This window comes from Phalangium opilio, unplaced genomic scaffold (assembly GCF_054372755.1).
Source record: "Phalangium opilio isolate 3A_F unplaced genomic scaffold, DU_Popi_V2 ptg000045l_1, whole genome shotgun sequence".
NCBI classification, from domain to species: Eukaryota; Metazoa; Arthropoda; class Arachnida; order Opiliones; family Phalangiidae; genus Phalangium; species Phalangium opilio.
In genome coordinates, this window is record NW_028324168.1 from 2,264,913 (window position 1) to 2,287,567 (window position 22,655).

Sequence of the window (22,655 nt, forward strand, 5' to 3'; positions counted from 1 at the left end):
TGTTTTTGCATTATTTTTATTCATTTAAGTGTTAATATAATTTTATTTGTACTCGGAATTTTCTTTTTGTTTATATTTTTTGATTACAAGATTGGTCACTAGGTGGCATTGTGACGTCAAGATGCATACTTTGAGAGTATGAACTTATGGTATATTCCACAAATTTATTGTAATTTCTAAATTATAACTTTTTTATAGATTTTTTCAGACGTTTTGGAATAAGAAGAATAATGTTTTTGCATTATTTTTATTCATTTAAGTGTTAATATAATTTTATTTGTACTCGAATTTTCTTTTTGTTTATATTTTTAATTACAAGATTGGTCACTAGGTGGCATACTGAACTGAACTGTATCGTCATGATTGGCGTTGTCATCGAAGCCAATAACCAATAAGATTTACACAATTGTTTTAACACCATTACCTCGAAGCCTAGGTGTTGTGAACTTGCCACTTTTTTTCCGGCATTTTAATTTCGATGCGTTATGCAATTAATTTTAGACGGATTATCACCGAAAATTATCTAGATAAGTAAAAATTTAAGTCGGTATCTGTTATTAAGTGTCGATTATACCGTTCATTTAATCGAAGAACCGCGCACCGTGAATTTGAAACCAAGGCTTAAAGTGTCAACCCATTAATTTCAATCAAATCATTGGAAGGAAAGGTTAGGATTCGGTTGAAAGTTTCGGAATTTTCGTTAGTAATAGGGGAGTGACAATTTTGGGAATGATAAAATGGCTTTTGCCGGTTCCACCAACGTCGTAGTTTTCGTTTCGACATTGTTTTCTATCGTTTACTTTAATAATGTTAAGTGTAATGCACCCAGTGACATTAAGTTGGATGAGAAGGCTCGGAGCCTTCATAGAGTTGACTGTCTAAATATCCTCGCGTATGTTTTTTTAATGATTATCACCGTATGTACAATATGGCTATTTAAGCATCGAAGAGCGAGGTTTCTACACGAAACTGGATTAGCCATCATCTATGGTAAGCCAGCAAAATTTTGTTGATCTCTTATGTATGGTCTATGGGGTTTTGGGGGGTTGGATATGTGTATGAACGTGAATTGCCTTCCAGGACTTATAGTAGGAGTTATAATTCGGTACGCTGGTGATGATTCCGAAGTTATTCACATGAAAGTTGTACCTGCTGAAGGTTTCAATGCAACTGTTAACCTATTACCCGATAACTTATACCTACCCCTTCACTTAAAACAATCCTCATCTAATGATAAAGTCTTAAACAAGACATACGCCTACGTTTTTAGAGGCGAATACAACGATGTTGAAGGAAAAAAATTAGATCAGAAAGTAAATAATTCTAGAACATTTGTTATGTTAGAGAAATGTGTTTTTTCATATTATTGACACGCTCTTATCTGTTTTTGCCATTGAAAACCAAAACAGGCAACATTTGACCCTGAGATATTTTTCAATATTATTCTTCCACCTATAATATTCAACGCTGGATATAGTCTTAAAAGGGTAAAGGTTTTCAAGGTTCTTATAAACCTGGGAACATTGGATTTGGCAATTTCCATGAGTATTTTGGAGGTTTAAAAAGAACTAGGCATACAGGGTGTAAAAATAAAACTTTTAAGAAAAACTCTTATCAGAAGGTAGCCAGCTTATCATAAAGTGGGAAGTTATGTTTCTAGTCAGCAGATAATTATTTTTACATCAGTAACTCCTCTGCACACTCAAAAATGTCACATTCAATTTTCCTAGGTTTCTACGAACCCTTTTATCATAAGTTTATAAGATATGTGCCATAAGTGTGACACTACCTATAGACTAGTGTCGTTAGATAGGGGGTGTAGTCTGTGTATCCCTCCCCCTAGGCGCGCATAGGGAGGATGACACTGAGCTAAGAGATAGAAGGGTATGACGTTTGCATACGTAGTACTGACACTTCCTATACTTCGTAATGCTAGAGGACTTACTGGGAGCTAGTTCGAGAACCACGCGAGAATTGAATACACTCGGTTTTGCAGTTAGTCTGTACTAAGCCTTTGACAGCGCCTTACGAGAATCTATGACGTTTCACCTACGTCACTTCATGACAAGTTTTCAATAACGAGTGACAAGCTTATGAAAGATATCTTATGAACTTATGCTTTTGTGTTAGTGAATATTTATGAGCCTTAAGAGATGACACATACATTTATTGATAATTTAGAAACATTTTTTCCGCAATTTGGGTACAATTATGACATTTGCATTTATCGGGACTACCATCTCGTGTTTCGTTGTGGGGCTAATTCTTTGGGCGTTCCTGCAACTGATGCCATACATTCATTTCACATTTAATGAATGTTTGTTCTTCGGTGCCATTGTATCTGCTACAGATCCTGGTACGACTTGTATTTCAAAAACACTATAATATAACATAACACCCCTTTAGAATGTTAGTCTCAGAATTCGTATCAATATTACAGTGACAGTTCTGGCAATATTTAACGATTTACACGTTGATGTAAATCTTTACGCTATGGTTTTTGGAGAAAGCATTCTTAATGATGCAGTAGCCATTGTTCTTGCTGGGTAGGCAATTATATTTCCAATTTAGGAGATCAGTTAGAGTAATTCTATCGGGTTGGGAATATTGCAGCGCTATCAACACTTACGCGGAGAATGCAAATACAGGTGAAGGAGACCAATGGAAAGCCGCTTTTAGTGCAGTTGGAAATTTCCTTTACATTTTCATCTGCTCTTTACTAATTGGCTCCGGCACAGGATGCCTAACCGCGATCATATCCTTTTTGAAACGACTTAAGTCTTTTAGTAGAATTCCTAAATAATCCTTAACTCGCGACCGCACTTGACAAAATTCACCCGCCTATGTGATTTTCCCTTACTGGAATCCTGCCTGTTTGTCCTTATGTCCTACAGTACCTTTTTAATCGCTGAAGCCGCTGATTTAACGGGAATAGTGGCTGTATTATTCTGCGGAATTTGCCAAGCTCACTATACCTACAATAACCTATCAATTGAGTCCAGATCTCGGACCAAACAAGTAATTCTAACGTCACTCCTCCAAATGAATTAAAAACGGAAGGGCTTAAATAACTTAAAATAATAACTTGTAGGTCTTTGAACTGCTAAATTTCCTATCAGAGAACTTTATATTCACGTACATCGGTGTTTCAATGTTCACCTATCAAAAACACCACTGGGATGCCGCATTCATTATAATTTCATTCGTATCCTTAACATAAATTAATGAAAAAATCTTTTCTATACGTGTCTTTCTTCCTTAAACATAAATCTTCAGTTAGCAATCGCAATCGGACGTGCCATGAACATCTACCCCCTGTCGTTCCTATTAAATTTAGGGAGGCACCATAAAATCCCCTTTAACTTTCAACACATGCTCTTCTTTTCTGGTATTGTATTCTTCAAATATAGATTTATCGTTTCGTTTTGTCATTGTGTTACAAACGATCATAAACACCTGCGCAAAGATTTGAGTTTGACAATTTTACGATAAATCACTAAAATTCAGGTTTGAGAGGAGCTATGGCGTTCGCATTAGCTATTCGTAACACTTTCTCTGAACCGCGTCATTTGATGTTGACAACTACATCCTTGATTGTAATGGTAACCGTCGTGGTTTGTGGCGGTTTGACAACCCAACTTTTAGCTTGGTTGGGAATACCGTAAGTAATTACTTATCGGGTTTGAGATTTAATTTCAATTTAATCTTAATAATTTTTAATCAGCGTTGGAGTTGAGGAAGAACACGAAATGCTTCAGTTTGGTGGGATGCCAATGGTGAGAAAAACCGATTCGTTCGTAAACCAACCAGTAATTATGTTTTTAATCACTTACTAATATCCATGTGTGTTTTTAACTATCTTTCCTTTTTTTCGCTTCCTTAAGCTTTAATTAGGTTTAATACTTTAATTAATATTTAGAAGGGGTTTGTAGCTTATGATGTTAATTAATTGTTTCCCCTCAAAATGGTAGATAATTGGCTTATAAGGGTTCTGACGTGTTAATTAGGGGATGATTTTCACCCTTATTAGAATGTGGGGTTCAAAAAACTAACAAAACTACGCCTGTTTACAGGTTTATAATTCTATGGATGAAGGGGTGGTAAGGATAAAAACAATACTCTTTTAACACCATGCATTCACTAGTCCATTTGAAATTAATTAACACTGCCAAAAAATAACAACATTAGCCGCACTCCTATTAGTTAACTAATTATTGTAAATAATTAGATGAAGGGAAGTTAAGTTTTTATAGAATAGTGCATTCGTTTTACGTTGGGGTTTATATATAAGATTACAACAACAAGAAATAATTACAATAGACTAGTGTCGGTAGAGAGGGGAGTAGACTGTGTATCCCTCCCTCTAGGCGCGCTTTTGTAAGAGGGGATATACTGTACGCGTCTGGTAGGGGGGATGACACTGAGCTAGAGCTAGATGTCAGTTCTACGTATGCAAACGTCATACCCTTCTATCTCTTTGCTCAGTGTCATCCCCCCTACCAGGCGCGTACAGTATCTCCTCTTTCAAAAGCGCGCCTAGAGGGAGGGATACACAGTCTACTCCCCCCTCTACCGACACTACTCTATGGTATGACGTTTGCATAGTAGAACTGACATTACTCTATAGCTTTACTAACTATTTTTCCATTGATTGCACTTGTTTCTTATTGCATGTACTAGTAGTTTAAATCTTATAGCATTCGTGTGTAATTTTTCAACACCGTATTCCAGATCCCTCAAGTAACGACACCAACTGAATTACGCAGTCCACCCGCGTCCGAAAATAAAACTCCTTACGAGAAAGCTTGGCTCGTTAGGAAGTGGTATTCATTTGACGTCAAGTATCCTTTAATTGTTTTTCAATAAAAAAATTAATTAGGATTGAAAGGAAAATATTGGTATTGGTATTTCCTTAACATCTTCTTTAAAGATACATGAAACCACTCCTGACGCATAGTCGACCGACCTTAATGGACACTTTACCAGCTTGTTGTTTACCCATTGCCAGGGTTTTAACTAGTACTCAACAATTATCGCAGGTAAACGATGAATTCCCTTCAATGGAAACTCCTTTAAAAACTAAAATTTCAAAATCTGAAATGTATTTTCTAGTCTGACACAGTTAATTATTATTATATTTTTAATTAACTTTATTAATTACGGTTATAGATCTGTTAATATTTACTGAAATAAAAATTTTACGCTGATACATTTTGTTTTTCTTTTTCTGTTTTTTCTTCTGTATTATTCAGACTGACGATAACCGTCATCACGATGATGACTCTGATACTGATCTATGTATAGATGAAAGTGAACTAAACAATGCCCGACCTAATACGGTCTCTAGGGTGAGTTCAGTTCATATTATTTTTAGGGGCGTTTAAAATCATGGGGAAGGTAATAAAGTATTTTACAAACAATATGGCACCATTATATGTGGGCGGCCATTTTGGGGTGGTATTGTAATTAAGCCATGGATTAAAAAACTCTAGGGATTGTTCGTTCCCCCTAAAAGATTAAGTATGCATGCATGTTCCAAACGCCCCCTAGCAGCAGCTACTATCCCTAACAGGAAGTTATAAGAAAATTGGACCAAATGTCACGTGTCCTATGACGTCAAAAATTGAAATCCCCGGCTAAAATTGGGCGCCGCCATTTTTAAAATCCGCAAAAACGATTTATTTTGCCTAGAGATGGCGCTATATCTACATCCGTTTTGGTCCAATAAATTGGGGGAGTGAAGAGGGGAATCAAGGAATAATTCGGAACATGTAGTTGGCGAGGGAAACACACTTAGTGAACAATCCTTATCGTTAGTTAATCCATGATTAAGCAGTTAAACAGTATTTAATATGCGATAGAATTAATTAATTTAATTAAGTTACGGATTTTTAGTATCGTCTAACTTCCATTTATTGGTTTGCTTGTGTTAATTAATTAATTAATTAATTTCTTCATTCTTAATTAGCTTTATTCGTTAATTAGTTCGGAGTTAAGAAATATATATATATACCCATATTGTTCGATTTTATTATTATTATTTGTAGAACAGCATGCATGTGCCGTGCACTGATTCTGTTTCTTCATTTGTTTATTTTTTGTTTTTATTTGCTCTTATTTATTATTTATTTCTTGTACCAAAAAACAAAAATACAGCATCCTTCACGTAGTAATCAAGGTGCTGCTGCAATTGGTCCCGCATTAACAGTAAGGGATAATCTTTATTTTTGGGTATAATTGGCCACGTCCCTCCCACAATAATTGTTTTTGAATCAGCTACAAACACGCAACTTTTTTTGCACCACCTGCCCCCTTAGTTCTTTAAAAAAAACTGTTTTCAAGCAATGTGTTTTGAACGTTTCAACAGGGTTCATACAAACCTGGAAAACAGGGAAAACCTGGAATAATCAGGGAAATAAATAGTTGAAAAAAACCTCAGGGAAATTTAGAATTTTTAGTAAAATTCAGGGAAATCAGGGAAATTTGCGTTAAAACAGGGACCGAGTAATTAAGCAAAATGTTCGTGAACATCCCCTCCGTAGGATTAACATTACACTATACTTTGGAGGCTCATAACTCTGGTTCTAATAGAGATATGGGGATGTCCTTTGAGTATGTAATAGTCCTATTTGCCCCCCACCTCCTTCGTTAACATTTGCTCCATAGGATACTCCATATACGGGAAAAACCTGGAAAATTCAGGGAAGAATATGTGGGGAAAAATCGGGAAATCTCAGGGAAATTTTTGTTTTCCAAAAGTTGTATCGTATGAACGCTGTTTCAAACTATCTAATTAGTAATTAGCCCCCGGTTAAGATTATTCTAATTAGGCACCTTGAAAATAGTTTTTTTTCTCTCTCTCATGGCATAAGTAGCCTATCACGTCCAAATTATTATTTTGTAATATTTTGCCTTGTGGCTATTTATATATCCCCGTTCAGCGATCTTCGGTAGGAGAATGTACCAGTGTGGACAGCCAAAATTTCATTTGACGTCGAGACAAAAATGTCTATTGAGGGCGTGTTTTTGTTAAACAAAAACATTGCCAACACGTCCCCCATTTTTTTTAACATACACGCAAAAAAAAAGGCAAAACAATATTTATCAAATTTTGAGGTTAGCTCATTATTTTTATTAATTTTAATTTAGGGTCAGAACATTTTTGCGATGATAAAAATAAGTGGGATTAGATATTTGGCTGTCAAATTTAATTAGCTTGCATGAATTTTATTTTTCCTTTCTTTAGTTCTTATTTTTAATCCTTGGTTAGAAATTAAAGGAAACATTAGGTAACATAACATTATACCTTAAAAGAACGGCCTTTTTCTAAAAATAAAAGAAATTAAATATAACGAGGACTACTGCGACGCCATTGGTTTAGTGGCGTCTGCTAGCCTGAACCTCATACCCCCACGGTATTGGTTGAATCCTCACAGGCTGTGAGAGGTAGGCGGTAAGAGGTTCGGGCTAGCAGACGCCACTAAGCCAACGGCTGCGCGGTAGTCCTCGTTTTTCAGACTAATTAAAATACTAATTATTTTGTAACTAGAGATAATTTATTTTCCTTTTATATTTAGAAAAAGGCCATTCTTTTAAGGTATAATGTTATGTTACCTGAACGTTTCCTTTAAGCTTTGCTTGCGTTTTGTCTTGTAGAACAATGTTATAACGAATGCCTATATTATATTATTTCCACCGCTTACGCCGCCTGTTTCAGTAATTTAGGAAATAGAAATAAGAAATAAGAGTATTTTTAATTTTAGAAACGTTACTCTTAACTTATGGCGCCATTCTTTTAGGTTTTGTCGTAGATTTGATATAACATTGTTTTTGGAAACACTGTCTCTCTCTGTCGCTCTTTATTTTCTAAGTAAATGTATTTCTAATTTTGTACATGACTTTCCGAGTGTCTTAAGAACATATTTTTAAATATTTCTTATTATTTTTAAAACCACGCGAACTTGTTTCATTTTCATTTTCAGTTCCAGTTAAATTACGTTCAACCTGATTGATTTTATATATAAAAAAAACCACCGCTGCATGTTAGTATTTTATTATTTATTTCTATTATTATCCTCTACGCTATATTATCTAAAATATTCCGCTATAAATTTAATTTAGTAACAAACTAAAAGCGAATTTCGTATTCCATTTATTTTTATTAACTAAAATGTTCCCAAGGTATTGAGTTACCTTTCTTAATTGCACGTTAAAATTATGAAAGCAAAAATATGGGACGAGTTAGTTTACAATGAACGGTTTACGTTTTTAAAAACTCTTTAGAGTGATTCCGCCGTTGAGGGTGATTTGGGACTTACGAGTGGATTAATTCAGATGTCTCATACTCGAGTAACTATTCCAGGATATCGAGGCGATTTTCTGTGATTGTGTATAAAATAAAAAAAAAAGTATATTATAGAAATTAATTATAGATATTCAATTCAAATTGTGGCCAACAATAATATTATTATTATTATTTTACTTTTATTACGTTAATTTAATTAATACAGGGTGTTTGTGAAAGGTCCATCAATAATGAAAGGGCGTATTTATTGGGCCATTTTGAGTCGAAAATGTTCTATGACATTTTTCCGTTCGGGCCACTGTTTTCAAGTTATGATTGGAGTAATTTACGGATGACCCCTTAAATTTAATTAAGAAATTGAAAGATAGCGCTAATTTAATGAAGGGGTCATCCCTAAAATATTCAAATCATAACTCGAAAACCGTGGCTCGGACGGCAAAATGTCATAGAACATTTTCGACTCAAAATGGCCCAATAAATACGCCCTTTCATTATTGATGGACTTTTCACAAACACCCTGTATATGTGGAACATTTTATTTGTAAAATAGATTAGATTTTTCCTCAACACGAGATGTTTATAAAGTATTACTTAAAAAAACCAAGAAGTGATATCTAGTTTATTAGGGAGAAGTTATAAATTCGCTCATCCACATTTCTAGCTTTATCTCCAGTCCAAACGTATAGTAGGTCCGGAGTTAATCCCCGCCGCCTCTAAATTACAACCAGCATACATCTCATTGGTTCTTGAAAACTGACGTCAGCGCGACGACGCGAATGACGGAAATTGCGTATTTTCCGTGACTGAGGAGGAGAGGCGAAATAGCCTGACCTCCATTTACGTCCCCCCCTTGTATTTTGAAAGGGGGACTGGGAGCATGGCGCGCGAATACTTCGGCATCTTATACCTTCTCCCTAATAAACTAGATATCACTTCTTGAAAAAAACTGATATTTAAAGGGAAAAAAATATGAACCAAGATACCGCCCACTCTAGTTATAATTTGCCGAGATAATAAACAGTTTTTTCGAAAAATAAACAAACAATAACTGGGAATAAGTCCCTACTAATAAGATTATTAAAGTTTATTTTTTGTTTAACTAAATTTAATTTAGATTAGATTCGATTTAAAATCCAATAAAAAATGGGGTGGCCTTGTAGTATTATTGACTTACATTTTCATTTAAATTATTATTATTAATTTAGGTTTTAATAATGTTTATAAAACGGTTTGTAGATGTAATTTAAATTTAATCGATCGGTCTTGATGTGTAACGTTTTCAGTGATTTTAAGGCTAAATAGTAATAAATAAATAAATAAATAAATAAATAATATTCGTAAATAAGCAAAACAGCAATTTACCCAATTGGAAAAATAAAATAATAATAAATGATAATCCCCCTCTGCAAATGTTTATACAGTAATATGCACACAACAAAGATGTGTTTTTAATATTGAAAAAAAAATCCGCAACAAAAATTTTAGCTGCATTTAATAATAAATAAATAAATAAATTAAAATTAAGAAGCGTAATAATATTTCCTTTAGCTAATAAAAATGAGATTAATTAAAATAATTTTATAATCACATTTCTACATACACACTTGACGTTAAATGATCCCAGTGAACAAATTAAATGTTAGTGTTAACGGTTTATTGACCCTTTTTTCGAATAGTATTGTCTCTTGAATAATGTACGTATTCATATCAATTAAAAGGCCCCTCGTAATGTGGAATTATAAAAAACAAACAAATAAACAAAATAAACAAACAAACAAACACGAATTTTTAATGTACGCTGCCAAAAAAAAAAGTAACAAATTTTGGTTCAATTTTTAATATTAAAAAATTATAAACATGCATGGAAAAACATCCAGATTTTTCACGCTTTCTAGACTGTGTGCCTTAATTGTTGACAAAATATTGACAAGTGAAATTCTTGCTTTTAGTTAATAACCTTCGTGTTTTTTTTTTTAAAAAAATCCTTTGGTGCAATATCCTTTTTTTTTTTTTTTTTTAAACCTTAAGAACAGTAACTAAGCTAGAGTTTATTCAAGTATTTTAAACTTCGTTTAAGGTAACATGGGATGGGTATCGACCATTTTTAATTTACAGGTGGTTTTGTTTTTTTAATTTACTGTACATAGTATTTTTTTTTAACATTAAAGTTTCGATAGGAATAAGCCTTGGCCCTTGCATAATAATGCACATTTTTTTTTTAAAACTATTTAAAGAAAGTTTATTATCCTAAGTTGGATGTAAAGATAACATTCATAAAAATGACCGTAAACAATCTTTTGTTGATATTATAAAAACTCCTAGTCGATATTTAAAAAGCGTTCATTACACATCTTTTTAATTTATATTTGTTCGTTAATTGACTAAACAAAACACAACTGTTATAGCTTGAAGCAGTCGTGTAACATGTAGTTTGCTATACTCATTATTGTGTATAGTTGTAAATAAAGTACTGAAATCACTATTTAAGAGCTTAATTATTAATTAATTTTATTAATTTACAGATTCAAATTTAGTGGGTATTTTTTCCTTAAGGTCAAAAGAAAAGTCATTGATAGACGGCGTTAGTATAGTAGACTAGGAATTATTGGATTGGGTCGATCGCTGTCTGCTGAAGGAGAACGTAACGTTTCTCTAATCTCTCGGTGGAAAGGCGCTTTCTTTAATCTTAATTAACTTAAAATGTGGTATGAAATTATACCTTGCATTGGTATAATCGGCGGTTTACTCAGCGCACCGCTCGTCTTTAATTATGGTCTTACAAGATTAGTCCGTGGGAAAGTAAGTTTCTTTGGATTCTTTGAGGCCTTGGTTGCGGAAAAACTTTATCTTTCCCTTAACCAGTTACCACTTTAAATTAATTATGGTTTAAAAATTAAGTATAATTATACTGTACTAACAAAGAATTATCTTTGCAGCCTTACGCAAGATCACTGAGGACTGCACCAGAACGAAAATTAACAATGAGGGATGAAAGGATATCGGGAGATCGGCATAAGTTGGTTGTAAGTTGATTTTATATTTACATTTTGCATGGTAGCGGAGTTGTTTAATTTGCAGTGGTATTGTTTGTGTAATTGCATCCTTAGTTGCTACTTTACATGTTTGCCTTATTTTTGGGTTAAAACAAGTGTAATATGTTTAGGGGTAAATTTCTTATTAATGTCTTGCAGTTCATTTATTCACAATTTTAAGCTTCTTGTGCACAAAGCCTTTTTTGTATGCTGGGCTTTAACTATGCAATTAAATATTGATTTACATTTAATAAAAATATTAGTTAAGCTTGTATTAGTTAATTACCTCTTGCAATATTTTTTATTATTCTTTATAATAATAGGCATGATGATAATTTCTTGCATTCCATTGCTTAGTTACCCCTTAGACTTTCTCTTTCTTGCAAAATGTAGAAACTTAACGGAAACTTAAAGGAGAAATTGTGTTTTTTTTTCAGGGATTGGATGCCATTCCAGACAAGGCTTAAAATAATTTAATTTTAATGAAAAATATTTGTGAATTCACTTTGTAAATGATAATGAGATAGGGCACTCAAAATAAATAGATTTATTTCAGATTCAGAGTTTTTATCTTGTAGACTTTGTTTAGGCCTATTTAACTCCTACATCTACTAAAATATTTAACCTCTATTTGGCGGGTACCTCTCTCTCTCTCTTTGGTCAATTTGGAAACGAGAAAGAGAGGGAAAAACAATTTAGGGTAGATTGTAAAGCCCCTGTCATTAAAAATGCACTAGGTATGGTTACCGAGGACCCACAACCTACGCCCTGATTATCTATCCTATTATACTGTGTTTTTGGGGAAATTTTTAGTATAATGTAGATAATTTGAGCCCGTGTACCTTCTAAAAGTTTTGTCTAAGGTATAAACATTACCTTTGACTATAAGAGGGTTTAAAGGTAGATGAGATTGTCGTGGAGCTTCTCGGAGCTAGTGAATGTGATTTCACAGTTATTAGTTTCAAAACTATATTAAAATCAACCTTGACAGTTGGAATATTTTGTATTCATTGTATTGTCAAGGCTTAATACTACTAACTCAGGCCTAAATATAATCATTTCAACTCCTACTCAATCTATGACCTCAATCAACCTCTCTAACCATTGACCTAACAATTTTGGTTTTACCCATTGGGTTTTTTAGTTAGAAGGCTAAATATTTTTGTCTAGATTTATATCCCAGCTCTTAGGATGCTATATAAATTCTGCCTCTCATTCCCTTACTTAATGGCCTCTGTGTTTATCCCCTATTTCCCCGGTGACTAATCGGAGGAGAGGAGAGGAGCAATGGAGGGTTTCACTATTGCCCTGCTCCAACCTCCCATGTTATGTTACCTAATGGCATATCATATACGGATGATTTTTCCCTCTAGTTTGCGATTTGGTAAACCTTATGGCGAATTTCTTTGGCCATACTACCCAATAAAACTCGGTAGAAAAGGGGAAATATAAAAAGTGAGGATCAGGCCTTGAAATGACCAATAACCAAAAATGCTTAGCAATATACATTTTGACCCCGTGATTTATAGAATTAATTATAGTTTCCAAGTTCTCAATGTAATTTTGACTTAGAATTACGGATAATTCATCTTTTTTGGCCTTACTTAGTATAATTTAAGGTTTGAGGCCTAGGCCCAGACCCAATCTTAATATAGGCATATTTTCAAACAATTTGCTTATAAATTGAAAAATTAAAGTATGTGGGTGGTATTTTATGGCTAAAATAATCATTTTATTAATTTTAAATCATTTAATATTGAAATTTTTAATCATTTTTTTTTTGATTTTTTTAAGAAGCGTGAACTTTGACCTCCCAGGTTGCCCTGAAGTTCCATAACTTAAAATATTTATTTTAGATAATTACGGCAAACTTTTAAAAAAATAAACTATACCAGCTTTGTTTTAGATAAAACCTGATTTTTTGGTGTATTTTAATTAACGTAATTTGAAAAAAAAAATTATTTAATTTTGAACTGACCAGTGAACCGGAAGTGAATTACGGGATAATCGTTTTCAAATTAGGGTTTAAAACAAATATGGCGGATCCTTCGTTCTGGGTAGCCGTACTTCTCGATTATCGAAATAAATCTTCTTGTATCACTTAATTAATCGTTAATTAACTTGAAATTTTAATTGATATCAATTATTTGAACATTTATTTATCATTATTTACCAAAATTTGCCCCTTAACACGAATTTTTTTGTCGAAAAAGAAAATTTCGAAAATTGACCCAAAGATTCACGTAGAATCTTGGTGAAATCTTCCCAAATCTACTAAATACTCGTGAAATAACTTAAAATTTTAATGAAAACTTATTATTTCAACCGGTTTTAATAGTAATTTAGCGAAAACCATAAATTAATACAAAAATTTTTGGCCCGAAAAGGATTGAACTCGAAAATTATTTTCAAACTGCTGCAAGATTCAGATAGTTAATTAGTAAAAAAAGCCAATGCATTGAAACCAGAAGAATACGGAACTTTTAAGATCGGAAAATTAAATCCGGGGACTGAAGTTGAAAATGAAGTAAAAATATTTTGACCGCTGGTCAACGTCGGGGGAAGCGTTTACGCCATTGAAGCTGAAGAAGGACAAAATGGACTCGAGTCAACATAGAGGAAGCCAAAACGACTTGGAAATGGAACAGTAGTGTCAACATAGAGGAAGCCAAAACTGGACTAGGAAATGGAACAGTAGTGTCAACATAGAGGAAGCCAAAACTGGACTTGGAAATGGAACAGTAGTGTCAACATAGACGAAGCCAAAACTGGACTTGGAAATGGAACAGTAGTGTCAACATAGAGGAAGCCAAAACTGGACTTGGAAATGGAACAGTAGTGTCAACATAGACGAAGCCAAAACTGGACTTGGAAATGGAACAGTAGTGTCAACATAGAGGAAGCCAAAACTGGACTTGGAAATGGAACAGTAGTGTCAACATAGAGGAAGCCAAAACTGGACTAGGAAATGGAACAGTAGTGTCAACATAGAGGAAGCCAAAACTGGACTTGGAAATGGAACAGTAGTGTCAACATAGACGAAGCCAAAACTGGACTTGGAAATGGAACAGTAGTGTCAACATAGAGGAAGCCAAAACTGGACTTGGAAATGGAACAGTAGTGTCAACATAGAGGAAGCCAAAACTGGACTTGGAAATGGAACAGTAGTGTCAACATAGAGGAAGCCAAAACTGGACTTGGAAATGGAACAGTAGTGTCAACAGAAGGAAGGAAAAATCTTTTGGAGGTCAACAATGCCACCGTCTTGGATCGTCTCTTGGAAAATGGTACGTCGATGCTAGTTTTTTTTTTTTTTTTTAAATCTTTTTCCCTGGTATGAATGTGATTAGAATTGTATAACTTAATGAATGATATCCGAATGTGATAACCTCTAGTTTTAAGTACCCTATTATTGGAGTCGAAGCAAGAAATAAAAGGTAAAACAAGTAGTACTGGTGATCTACAACAAAATCGGGTAATACGTAAGCCGGTATGCGTAATACGCAAGAAACATTACTACAATAACATCCCTAATTTTAATTAAGTTAGGAATTATCTCATTCAGCGCCACTAAGTGAAGTTACGACTTTTAGCCTGAAATACCCAAGAATTTAGGGCAAGAAAACCTCTTGTTGAGGGCCCCCAGATATAAAGGGCCTTATTTAACGTGATTTTTTTCCCACCTTATTTAATTATTAATCAGATTTTTGATGTTAAATCCCGCTGGGATGTCATGAGGTTGAAGTTTTTTTTTTTTCATCTTGGGCGAGGTTTCTTAGAAAACTCATCAAAAATTCCAATTAATTTTCTTCGAAGGGGAACCCACCGAAGTCAAGCCAACATTAGCTAGCAGAATCTTAACTCTTTGGTTTATCCTGAAAATTTCTTTTCACCCCGTTGTCTTCTTGTCTAGGATAGTAACTTTACCCGGAAATTGGATAATAATGCAGTGCGAAATATGATATTTTAGGGGGAACTTTTTATCTCGACTTTTGTCATGTGTTTTTTTTTTATTTTATTTTCTTAATTTTTAGGGGGGGGGGGAGGGTTTGTACATAATACAAGTTAAATTATTCTTGCAAAAGGGTTAAATCATAGAATATTTTTCTTTATTACTCGCACTAAGTGGAAAAGCACTCCATTAGAAACATAAGGGTTTATAACTGTTAATTTTAGACTGCTTCCAAGGTTTTCCAAAATATCTCGAGAGCTTTAGAGCGGTAAATTCGATTTACAAAATAATAGGAAGTTAACGAGACTCCCTCCACTTTAAAGTGAGCGCGACGCTACGGAAATAATTTGTGGTTTCGAGCGTATAATAATTATGGCTTTTACTACCTCCGATATTAACCGGATGAAGGATCTTCGCCACCCTTTTCGTACGTACGTCTCTCTAAGGGGAAAAGGATCAATTTTTGAACGGCAACCCCCCTCCGCTTTGTAATTTAGCTACCTTAGTGTATACCCCTTCCCTTGAGACGTGGCGAAAATTTATAACTACCGCGGGTTAAAATTTACCTTAATTAAATTTTATTATTATTGTGATTAAAAATAATTAGACGGTAATCCTGTATATATATAGTAATTGCGGTTTGATCCTGACCTTAGATTCAAAATATTAGTTTAAAATAAGGGATTATTATAACTGAAGATAGTTAATCTTCGCGCGTCATCTTTTTTACCGAAAGACTGGTTGAATTTCAAGCTCATATCCGGAATAAAAAGTCAGCTATAGCTTAAGCAATCATCATTACAGGCGTACGATGTAAGGGTAGCTATAGGTGAAATGTCACTCTACGGGGTAATTCCATCTCTCTTTTTTTTGCTTTGCTATGCTACTGGTGGAAGTATAAAATTGCCTAACAGGGCAATGGGGGCCTATAACGGAAGAAAGCTGCACTAACCCTCTAGAAAAACTCCCTTCACTTCCTTATCCTTCACACACACAAAAAAAAGAAGCTGTTTTCATCCTTTATTTATCCCTGGTTAGAAGTTGGCGTTATTTTCGTGGTATATTGCGTTTTCGTTTGTTGCAAACCAAAAACGTAAGCAACCGTATTTGTATTTGGGAAAACATACTTTTTCTATGAAAATCTAACATGAAATAGATTTAATCTTTCAATAGATAAAACATTTTGACCTTTGTTGTTTTTTTTTTTAAATAATTTGGCTCGGTGGGTATTTAGGTTCATAAGAAACACTTTTTTGGTCGATTTTCTGTTCGTTATGTTTTTCTTGTGCATAGTGACGGTTTTTTTTTACTTTTTTTTGGGTGGGGGGGGGGGTCCAGTTGGGTAGGAGGATATTTTTATGGGTCATTTCTTGGATGATTTAACCAGACTAGTTTTTATATCCTCTTTTCTAACCCCTATAACCTTCGCATCTTTTTATGGAAGGGGACCTCTGTTATTACTCTTTCTGGCCCATAATCTCCTTTTTTAGGAGTCTTCAACTTCTAGACTATTTCCGAGAGGTAGAAGATAGAAATGGGTTTTTATTTCAGCGATGGCACTGTAAGCATTGCTTTGTTAATTTGAGTTTTTTCTCTTCTCCCTCTCCTCCTTCACCATAATCTTTTATTGAGGTATTTTATTTTAAAATTGTGTTTGTAACTAATGCCTTCCTTAAGTCGTTCTTTTGGGTAAATCCTTTTTATGTAATGAAAAGGTTTTATTCGTTATACTCGAGTTTTAAGTAATTTTAGCGCAATATGAAAGTAAACACTTACCAGATAAATTTATTTTTTTTCTTGGGAAAATAATTAAAAGAAAGAGGAAAAAAAAATCAGTATTTACTTCAGTAGCCAAATATTTTAAAAGAGATTTCTCTGAGTGAGTGAATGAATGAATTTATGTAAGGTGGGGTCTTTCCCCAGCTTATTTAAAAATTGGTCGCGTGATCACCCTTAATATATCACGGGTTGAAACGAGACTTAGCGACAGCCGTATACGCTAGTACCCATGTCACGCGCGAGTCCAGTCTCTCCTACTAGAGAGGGATATCAAGTATATAACGTCAACTTATCTTCCTCCTGCTCTGAGATGGGTTAAAATAGATGTAATTTATCTTGACAATTTTTGGGCCATAATGCTTCAAAACATATTTATTTTTTTTATATACATATAGTTATATATATATTTAGACACTGTCTACTCTAGTCTGGTATCCTACAGAGTATTAAGGGACTCATTGTTTTAAAGGCTCAGTTTTCGACAGGAGCGTATTTTTCACGACGACGTGATGTACTTAGACAATTCCGTTCTACTTTTATTTTATTTTGGTATTTGATTAAAGCACCAGTCCCCGAAGTTTTAAAAAGGTTGACATTTTTTTTATACCCCATGTTTTTATTTAAAATAACAGTGTTATATATTTAAACGTAATGTTTTCTTTTGAGTTATTTAAGGTTAAGTTTCTCAACATATATATTTTTGATGAGGTCACGAATACTGATATGTAGCTTAAAGGGTTAGGGTTTTTTTCTTTGTTGGGTGGTTTAGGTTTGGAGAATATCGCTGTTTCAACGTTTTAAAAGGGGTTTCTGTATTTTGGTAAGCTTTTTGAGCGCCCAACTTTGGAGTTTTATACGCTCTCGTGATCCCAGACGAAAAGGTGTTTTTTTTTTGCCAAGGTCTGTAAAGCTTTTTAGGGAAGTAAATCCTACCACTTGCCAGTATTTTCTGTCCATTTTATAAGTCTCTTGTTTTTATCGTAAACCCTTTTCAACTTCACCGGTGTAGGGATTGTTGTGGAAAATCTGGAAAAACAGATCATCTTGCGAAGTTTCCCGGGGAAGTTGCTTAACTTTGACCTTGATGGAATTGAAATAATTATTTTAGCAATGATTAAATCGTGCAATGATTAGTGGACCATGTATGTAGGGGAAATGTAGGTGTTAAATTCTTTAATGAGCTCCAATCGCGTAATGAAGGAATACCATACGTATGGTTCGAACGGGACCCCATTAAGGAAGGCAAAGAGGTTTTTCAAGGTATTCTCTTGGTGCGAGGCAAAAAGGAGGAGTGGATGTGCGGTGATGATAGTATATAGTTTTATCTTTCACGCCCTCAGCTCTGGAAAACCTCTCTAATCCTCTTATAGCTTGGACGGCATCTAGAACGCCTTGTAGACAAGGGTATTCCTATATAGGGCCCCCGATCTCGCTTTCCCATGTCCTATAGCGTTACCGACCTTAAATCTAAAGACTAACGAAAGTGTTAAAGGTTTCTTTCGTCTTTTTTTGCCCCCCCCCCCCAATCCGATTTCAGATTTAGGATTTTTCTCCCGCTCTCCAATCTCATTTTATAGGATGAAAATCTTGGAGTAGTTGGACAGTTAAAACTATCTTTAGAAATGATTTTTTTTTTCTGTTTAGAAATTTTCCTGAGGTTGTTTGTGAAAGGTTTGTTACTTTATAATGTTCATTGTTAATGCACACGATTACGTGAAGTGTCCAACCCCCTATTCCCCTTTAGTCTATTGTATTCTTAAGGTCTACTTTAGTCTGAAAATGACAGAATTTTTGATACGGGGGATTTGAAATCCCATTTCTATATTATTATCTAGAAGCTTCCTGGATTTTTTCTTCTAGAATTTCGTAGGTTATTCAACTCTTTGAGTTAATTTCGGATTGATTTTGCATAGTTTTTACCAAACTAAGTTTATATTATTTTTTGTACTCTTTTGTTTTGAGTAATTTTAATTACAACCAGAGTTTACTCAAGTTTAGTTTTTTAAAAAATATCACGAGGAAGCTGTAAAATTTAAACTTACCAAGGGAATTTGTAGCCTATAATAACTTGTTTTCGGAGATCCCATATGTGAATTTGTAAGAACATCTCCGTATGAGCCATTTTGAAATTGAAACGAAGCTACGATTTCCCCAAATTTAACTCAAGCACTGCGTTAATGTTGGTAAAGCTTAGTATGTCTGGTACGTGGAAATACTAGGTCGCTTTGCGCTCCTTCTCATCGGCTTTCATCTCGCGCCCGCGCTACAAAATTGCGTTTTTCCGGGAAACCTTAAATTTGTTCTTGGCATAAAAAAAATGCCCTTTGAAGTTGCTAATTTGCATATAAGGGTTAAGCGAAAGGGCAGCCTCGAAAAGAGATACTCTAGAAATATGTTCTCTTCTTTTGCGCAAGGACTTCTCTCATTTCACTCCCCCACCCTCTCTCTCTCTCTCTCTCTCTCTCTCTCTCTCTCTCTCTCTCTCTCTCTCTCTCTCTCTCTCTCCGGAAGAATTAATTTCCTTTACTATTTCGTTATAACGACGTTATGAATCAGTTTTTTTTCGAGAGAGAGAGAGATTTCTGAGCTTAACGTTTCAAGAGGTTGCGAAAGATTACCGTTCGTCAAAAGTCCATAAAATGAAAAAGATTATTTTACTTTCTCAATCCGTTTAAATCTGTTTTTTCCTTGCACTGCACTTGAGCGTGAGCTGTGTTTTTACTTTAATAAATGGGTTTCTGTCAGAAAGGGGGGGGGACGGACGGTAGGAAAGATTGTGTATATCAAATATATGGAGAGATAGAGCGAGGGGAGGGGGTAGAGTTTTCAAGTTTTTTTTTCTTGGTCCCATTTACATTGGTTTTTCCTGTAGGAGCTAGAAGGAAATCGGCTTATTCGCTGCCTTAGCCATAATCCCGTGACGATATTGGGAGAACTTATATATATATATGTGTACCATCATCCTCTTCTTCACATCTCTCTGCTGATTTTAAAGCGCTTTTCTCTCGCTCTCTCTCTTTCTAGAGCCGTAATACACGCTCCGGTATTTTTATGACCGTTTTTCAGGAAATATTCTCTGCAGAAAAAAAAAACGAAAGTAACTGTTGCATTTTAGACTGATTCTCTCCCTCTCGAGAAATCTTGTTTTTTATTTTATTTTAAGATAGGTTATTTTCTTTGATTTTAGCTCTTTAAACCGTGCGATTTAAAGTTGATAATAAGAAGTAAACGTCCTTTAGTTTTAGAAGGGATAAGATCTTGTTTTTTTACCGATTAGATCTGTTAGAGGGGACAAGAAAGCAACCCAGACTAACTCAACTTAATATTCTTTAGTGTGATACTCGCAGGATTTTCCTATAATTTAGAATAGGCAAACTATGACCTTTCTGTCTTTACTGAGGGGTGAAGATGGACGTCACGTTCTGGTCCCTGTTAGGCAAATGTTGAACACATTCTTACTGTTTGATACGCGCATGATGTTCCTATAATTTAGAACAGGCAAACTACGGCTGGGACTGTCGGTCTTTACTGAGGGGTGAAGATGGACGTCACGTTCTGGTCCTGTTAGGCAAATGTTGAACACATTCTTACTGTTTGATACACGCATGATGTTCCTATAATTTCGAACAGGCAAACTACGGCTGGGATTGTCGGTCTTTACTGAGGGGTGAAGATGAACGTCACGTTCTGGTCCTGTTAGGCAAATGTTGAACACATTCTTACTGTTTGATACACGCATGATGTTCCTATAATTTCGAACAGGCAAACTACGGCTGGGACTGTCGGTCTTTACTGAGGGGTGAAGATGGACGTCACGTTCTGGTCCTATTAGGCAAATGTTGAACACATTCTTACTGTTTGATACACGCATGATGTTCCTATAATTTCGAACAGGCAAACTACGGCTGGGACTGTCGGTCTTTACTGAGGGGTGAAGATGAACGTCACGTTCTGGTCCTGTTAGGCAAATGTTGAACACATTCTTATTGTTTGAAACGCGCATGATGTTCCTATATAATTTAGACCAGGCAAAGTACGGCTGGGACTGTCTGTCTTTACTGAGGGGTGAAGATGGACGTGACGTTCTGGTCCTGTTAGGCAAATCCTTAACACATTCCTACAGGGTTAGGTTAGGTTTAGACAGTTAAGCTTAACTTTTACTATAATTTCAACCAATTGGAGGCTTTAGATATTTTTGGAGTATAGAGTTACGTTTTAAACTTTGGGTAATCTGCAAGTTTTTATTAGAAATATGAATTTTTTTCTATAGCTTTGAAATTTACACGGTATTCAATGAATGTAAACGGGGCTTTTCATGGAAGGGATTCCTCGGGGCATTTTACTTGGTAAAAAGAGAGAAAAACTTGCTTAGCAGTGAAAAAGAGTTGAAGGGCTAGTGTAGAGTGAACAAAAAAAAAGAGATCGGTTTGAAATCTCGCGTAACTCTCGTGAGGCTATATTGGGTGAAAAAGGGCGAACATCTAGCGACATCTATCTTTATTTCATCGTCCTAGGTAGCCAGAATGAATAAGGAGCCCCCCCCCCATAGAAGAAAGAATTCTCTTAAAAGTTAGCCTTAGCTTCTAGGCCTTTTTTTTTTAAAAAAAAAAGAAGAAAAAAAATCGAGTAGAATCCTAAAAATGCAAAGTGGCCAAGAAAATCATTTATATTCGTCACCTACTTTGAAAAAACCCCGCTTCAAACCTTTCCCCCTGTTTCCCATACGTATGCCTTTAGTCTATAATAGAACCATACGTATTGAATAACTCACTTGAGACTAGAATTCCAGCTATTCCTTTTTTTCCAACCTTTCTCCCGAACCCTAAAAGTGGCCCTAAAGCTATGAAGTACGAAAATTTGTACTTTGTTCGAAAATTTTCTGAATTTATTACAGTCTAGCGAAATTTTAAACATGGTTGTTGCGAATTAGTCGTGTATACATTTATCGACCTAAACCTTCTTTTTATTATTTTATTAACTTCTACAACTGGTTGAAAATTAGTCGTTGTTATAATTGTGAGAGCCCTTGTTTAACCCTAACCGTCTCGTAATGGCGCTTAATGAATTTAATTGAAGTCTTTACGCTTCACTTAATGATACTTCTAATATTGTTCCCCCTTTTTTTTTGTTAGCAAAGCGAGTTAGCGCCAATTTTAGCTGTCCCTCTTTTTTCTTTTTTGTTATAAGTCCCTTGGGTCCCAAGCATGAAAGAAGAAAAAAGCCTCATTAATGACCCAAGTGTCTAATGAAAGAGAATATAAATCAATTATGTCGCTAAATATCCGTGTAGAAAATATATTTTGGGTAAGCCGACTTATAGGGGTTAAGGTGTCTGTGTATTTTCCCGTAGCCCCTGTAAAAGTGTTCACCCGCATAGCTCCCGTGCTATATTTATATTATTTATTTTTTTGGTCTAAAAATCAAAGTTTTTTTTTACCGCGAAACTCTTTAAAACACTTTTCTCTGGGATCCAAACAATTCATTATTTTTGGTTAAAATTTTATGGCGACAAATGGTAGGGTCAGCTTTCTTTAAGCTTAGCTAGGGAATCGTCTGTACATTTTCAACTTCACTGAATCGGAAAGCT

The 22,655-nt window shown here is 34.7% G+C and overlaps 2 protein-coding genes and 1 long non-coding RNA gene across 5 annotated transcripts in view; all 3 read left to right on the forward strand.

The window, feature by feature from the left end:
- Nucleotides 1–383: 383 nt before the first annotated feature.
- On the forward strand, nt 384–8,501 carry LOC149676682 (sodium/hydrogen exchanger 9-like). The gene is made up of 17 exons (XM_089837747.1): nt 384–990; nt 1,081–1,313; nt 1,410–1,487; nt 2,182–2,356; nt 2,441–2,546; nt 2,614–2,755; nt 2,824–3,018; nt 3,092–3,205; nt 3,277–3,388; nt 3,508–3,661; nt 3,725–3,776; nt 4,732–4,841; nt 4,931–5,039; nt 5,253–5,348; nt 6,157–6,207; nt 6,930–7,116; nt 8,284–8,501. The coding sequence occupies exons 1-16, from the start codon at nt 738–740 to the stop codon at nt 6,990–6,992; spliced, it is 2,043 nt and encodes a 680-aa protein (XP_089693873.1). The 5' UTR covers nt 384–737; the 3' UTR covers nt 6,993–7,116; nt 8,284–8,501.
- A 2,405-nt stretch (nt 8,502–10,906) lies between these two features.
- On the forward strand, nt 10,907–11,894 carry ND-MWFE (NADH dehydrogenase (ubiquinone) MWFE subunit). The gene is made up of 3 exons (XM_089837746.1): nt 10,907–11,104; nt 11,242–11,328; nt 11,775–11,894. The coding sequence occupies exons 1-3, from the start codon at nt 11,006–11,008 to the stop codon at nt 11,802–11,804; spliced, it is 216 nt and encodes a 71-aa protein (XP_089693872.1). The 5' UTR covers nt 10,907–11,005; the 3' UTR covers nt 11,805–11,894.
- Nucleotides 11,895–13,127: 1,233 nt separating this feature from the next.
- LOC149676684 (uncharacterized) overlaps nt 13,128–22,655 on the forward strand; it is a 198,422-nt gene continuing 188,894 nt past the window's right edge. For 2 of the 3 annotated variants that reach the window (XR_016366508.1, XR_016366509.1), the window contains exon 1: nt 13,128–14,624. This is a non-coding gene — a long non-coding RNA (uncharacterized LOC149676684). The remainder of the gene's footprint in view (nt 14,625–22,655) is intronic. The other variant, XR_016366510.1, reaches the window with a different exon arrangement.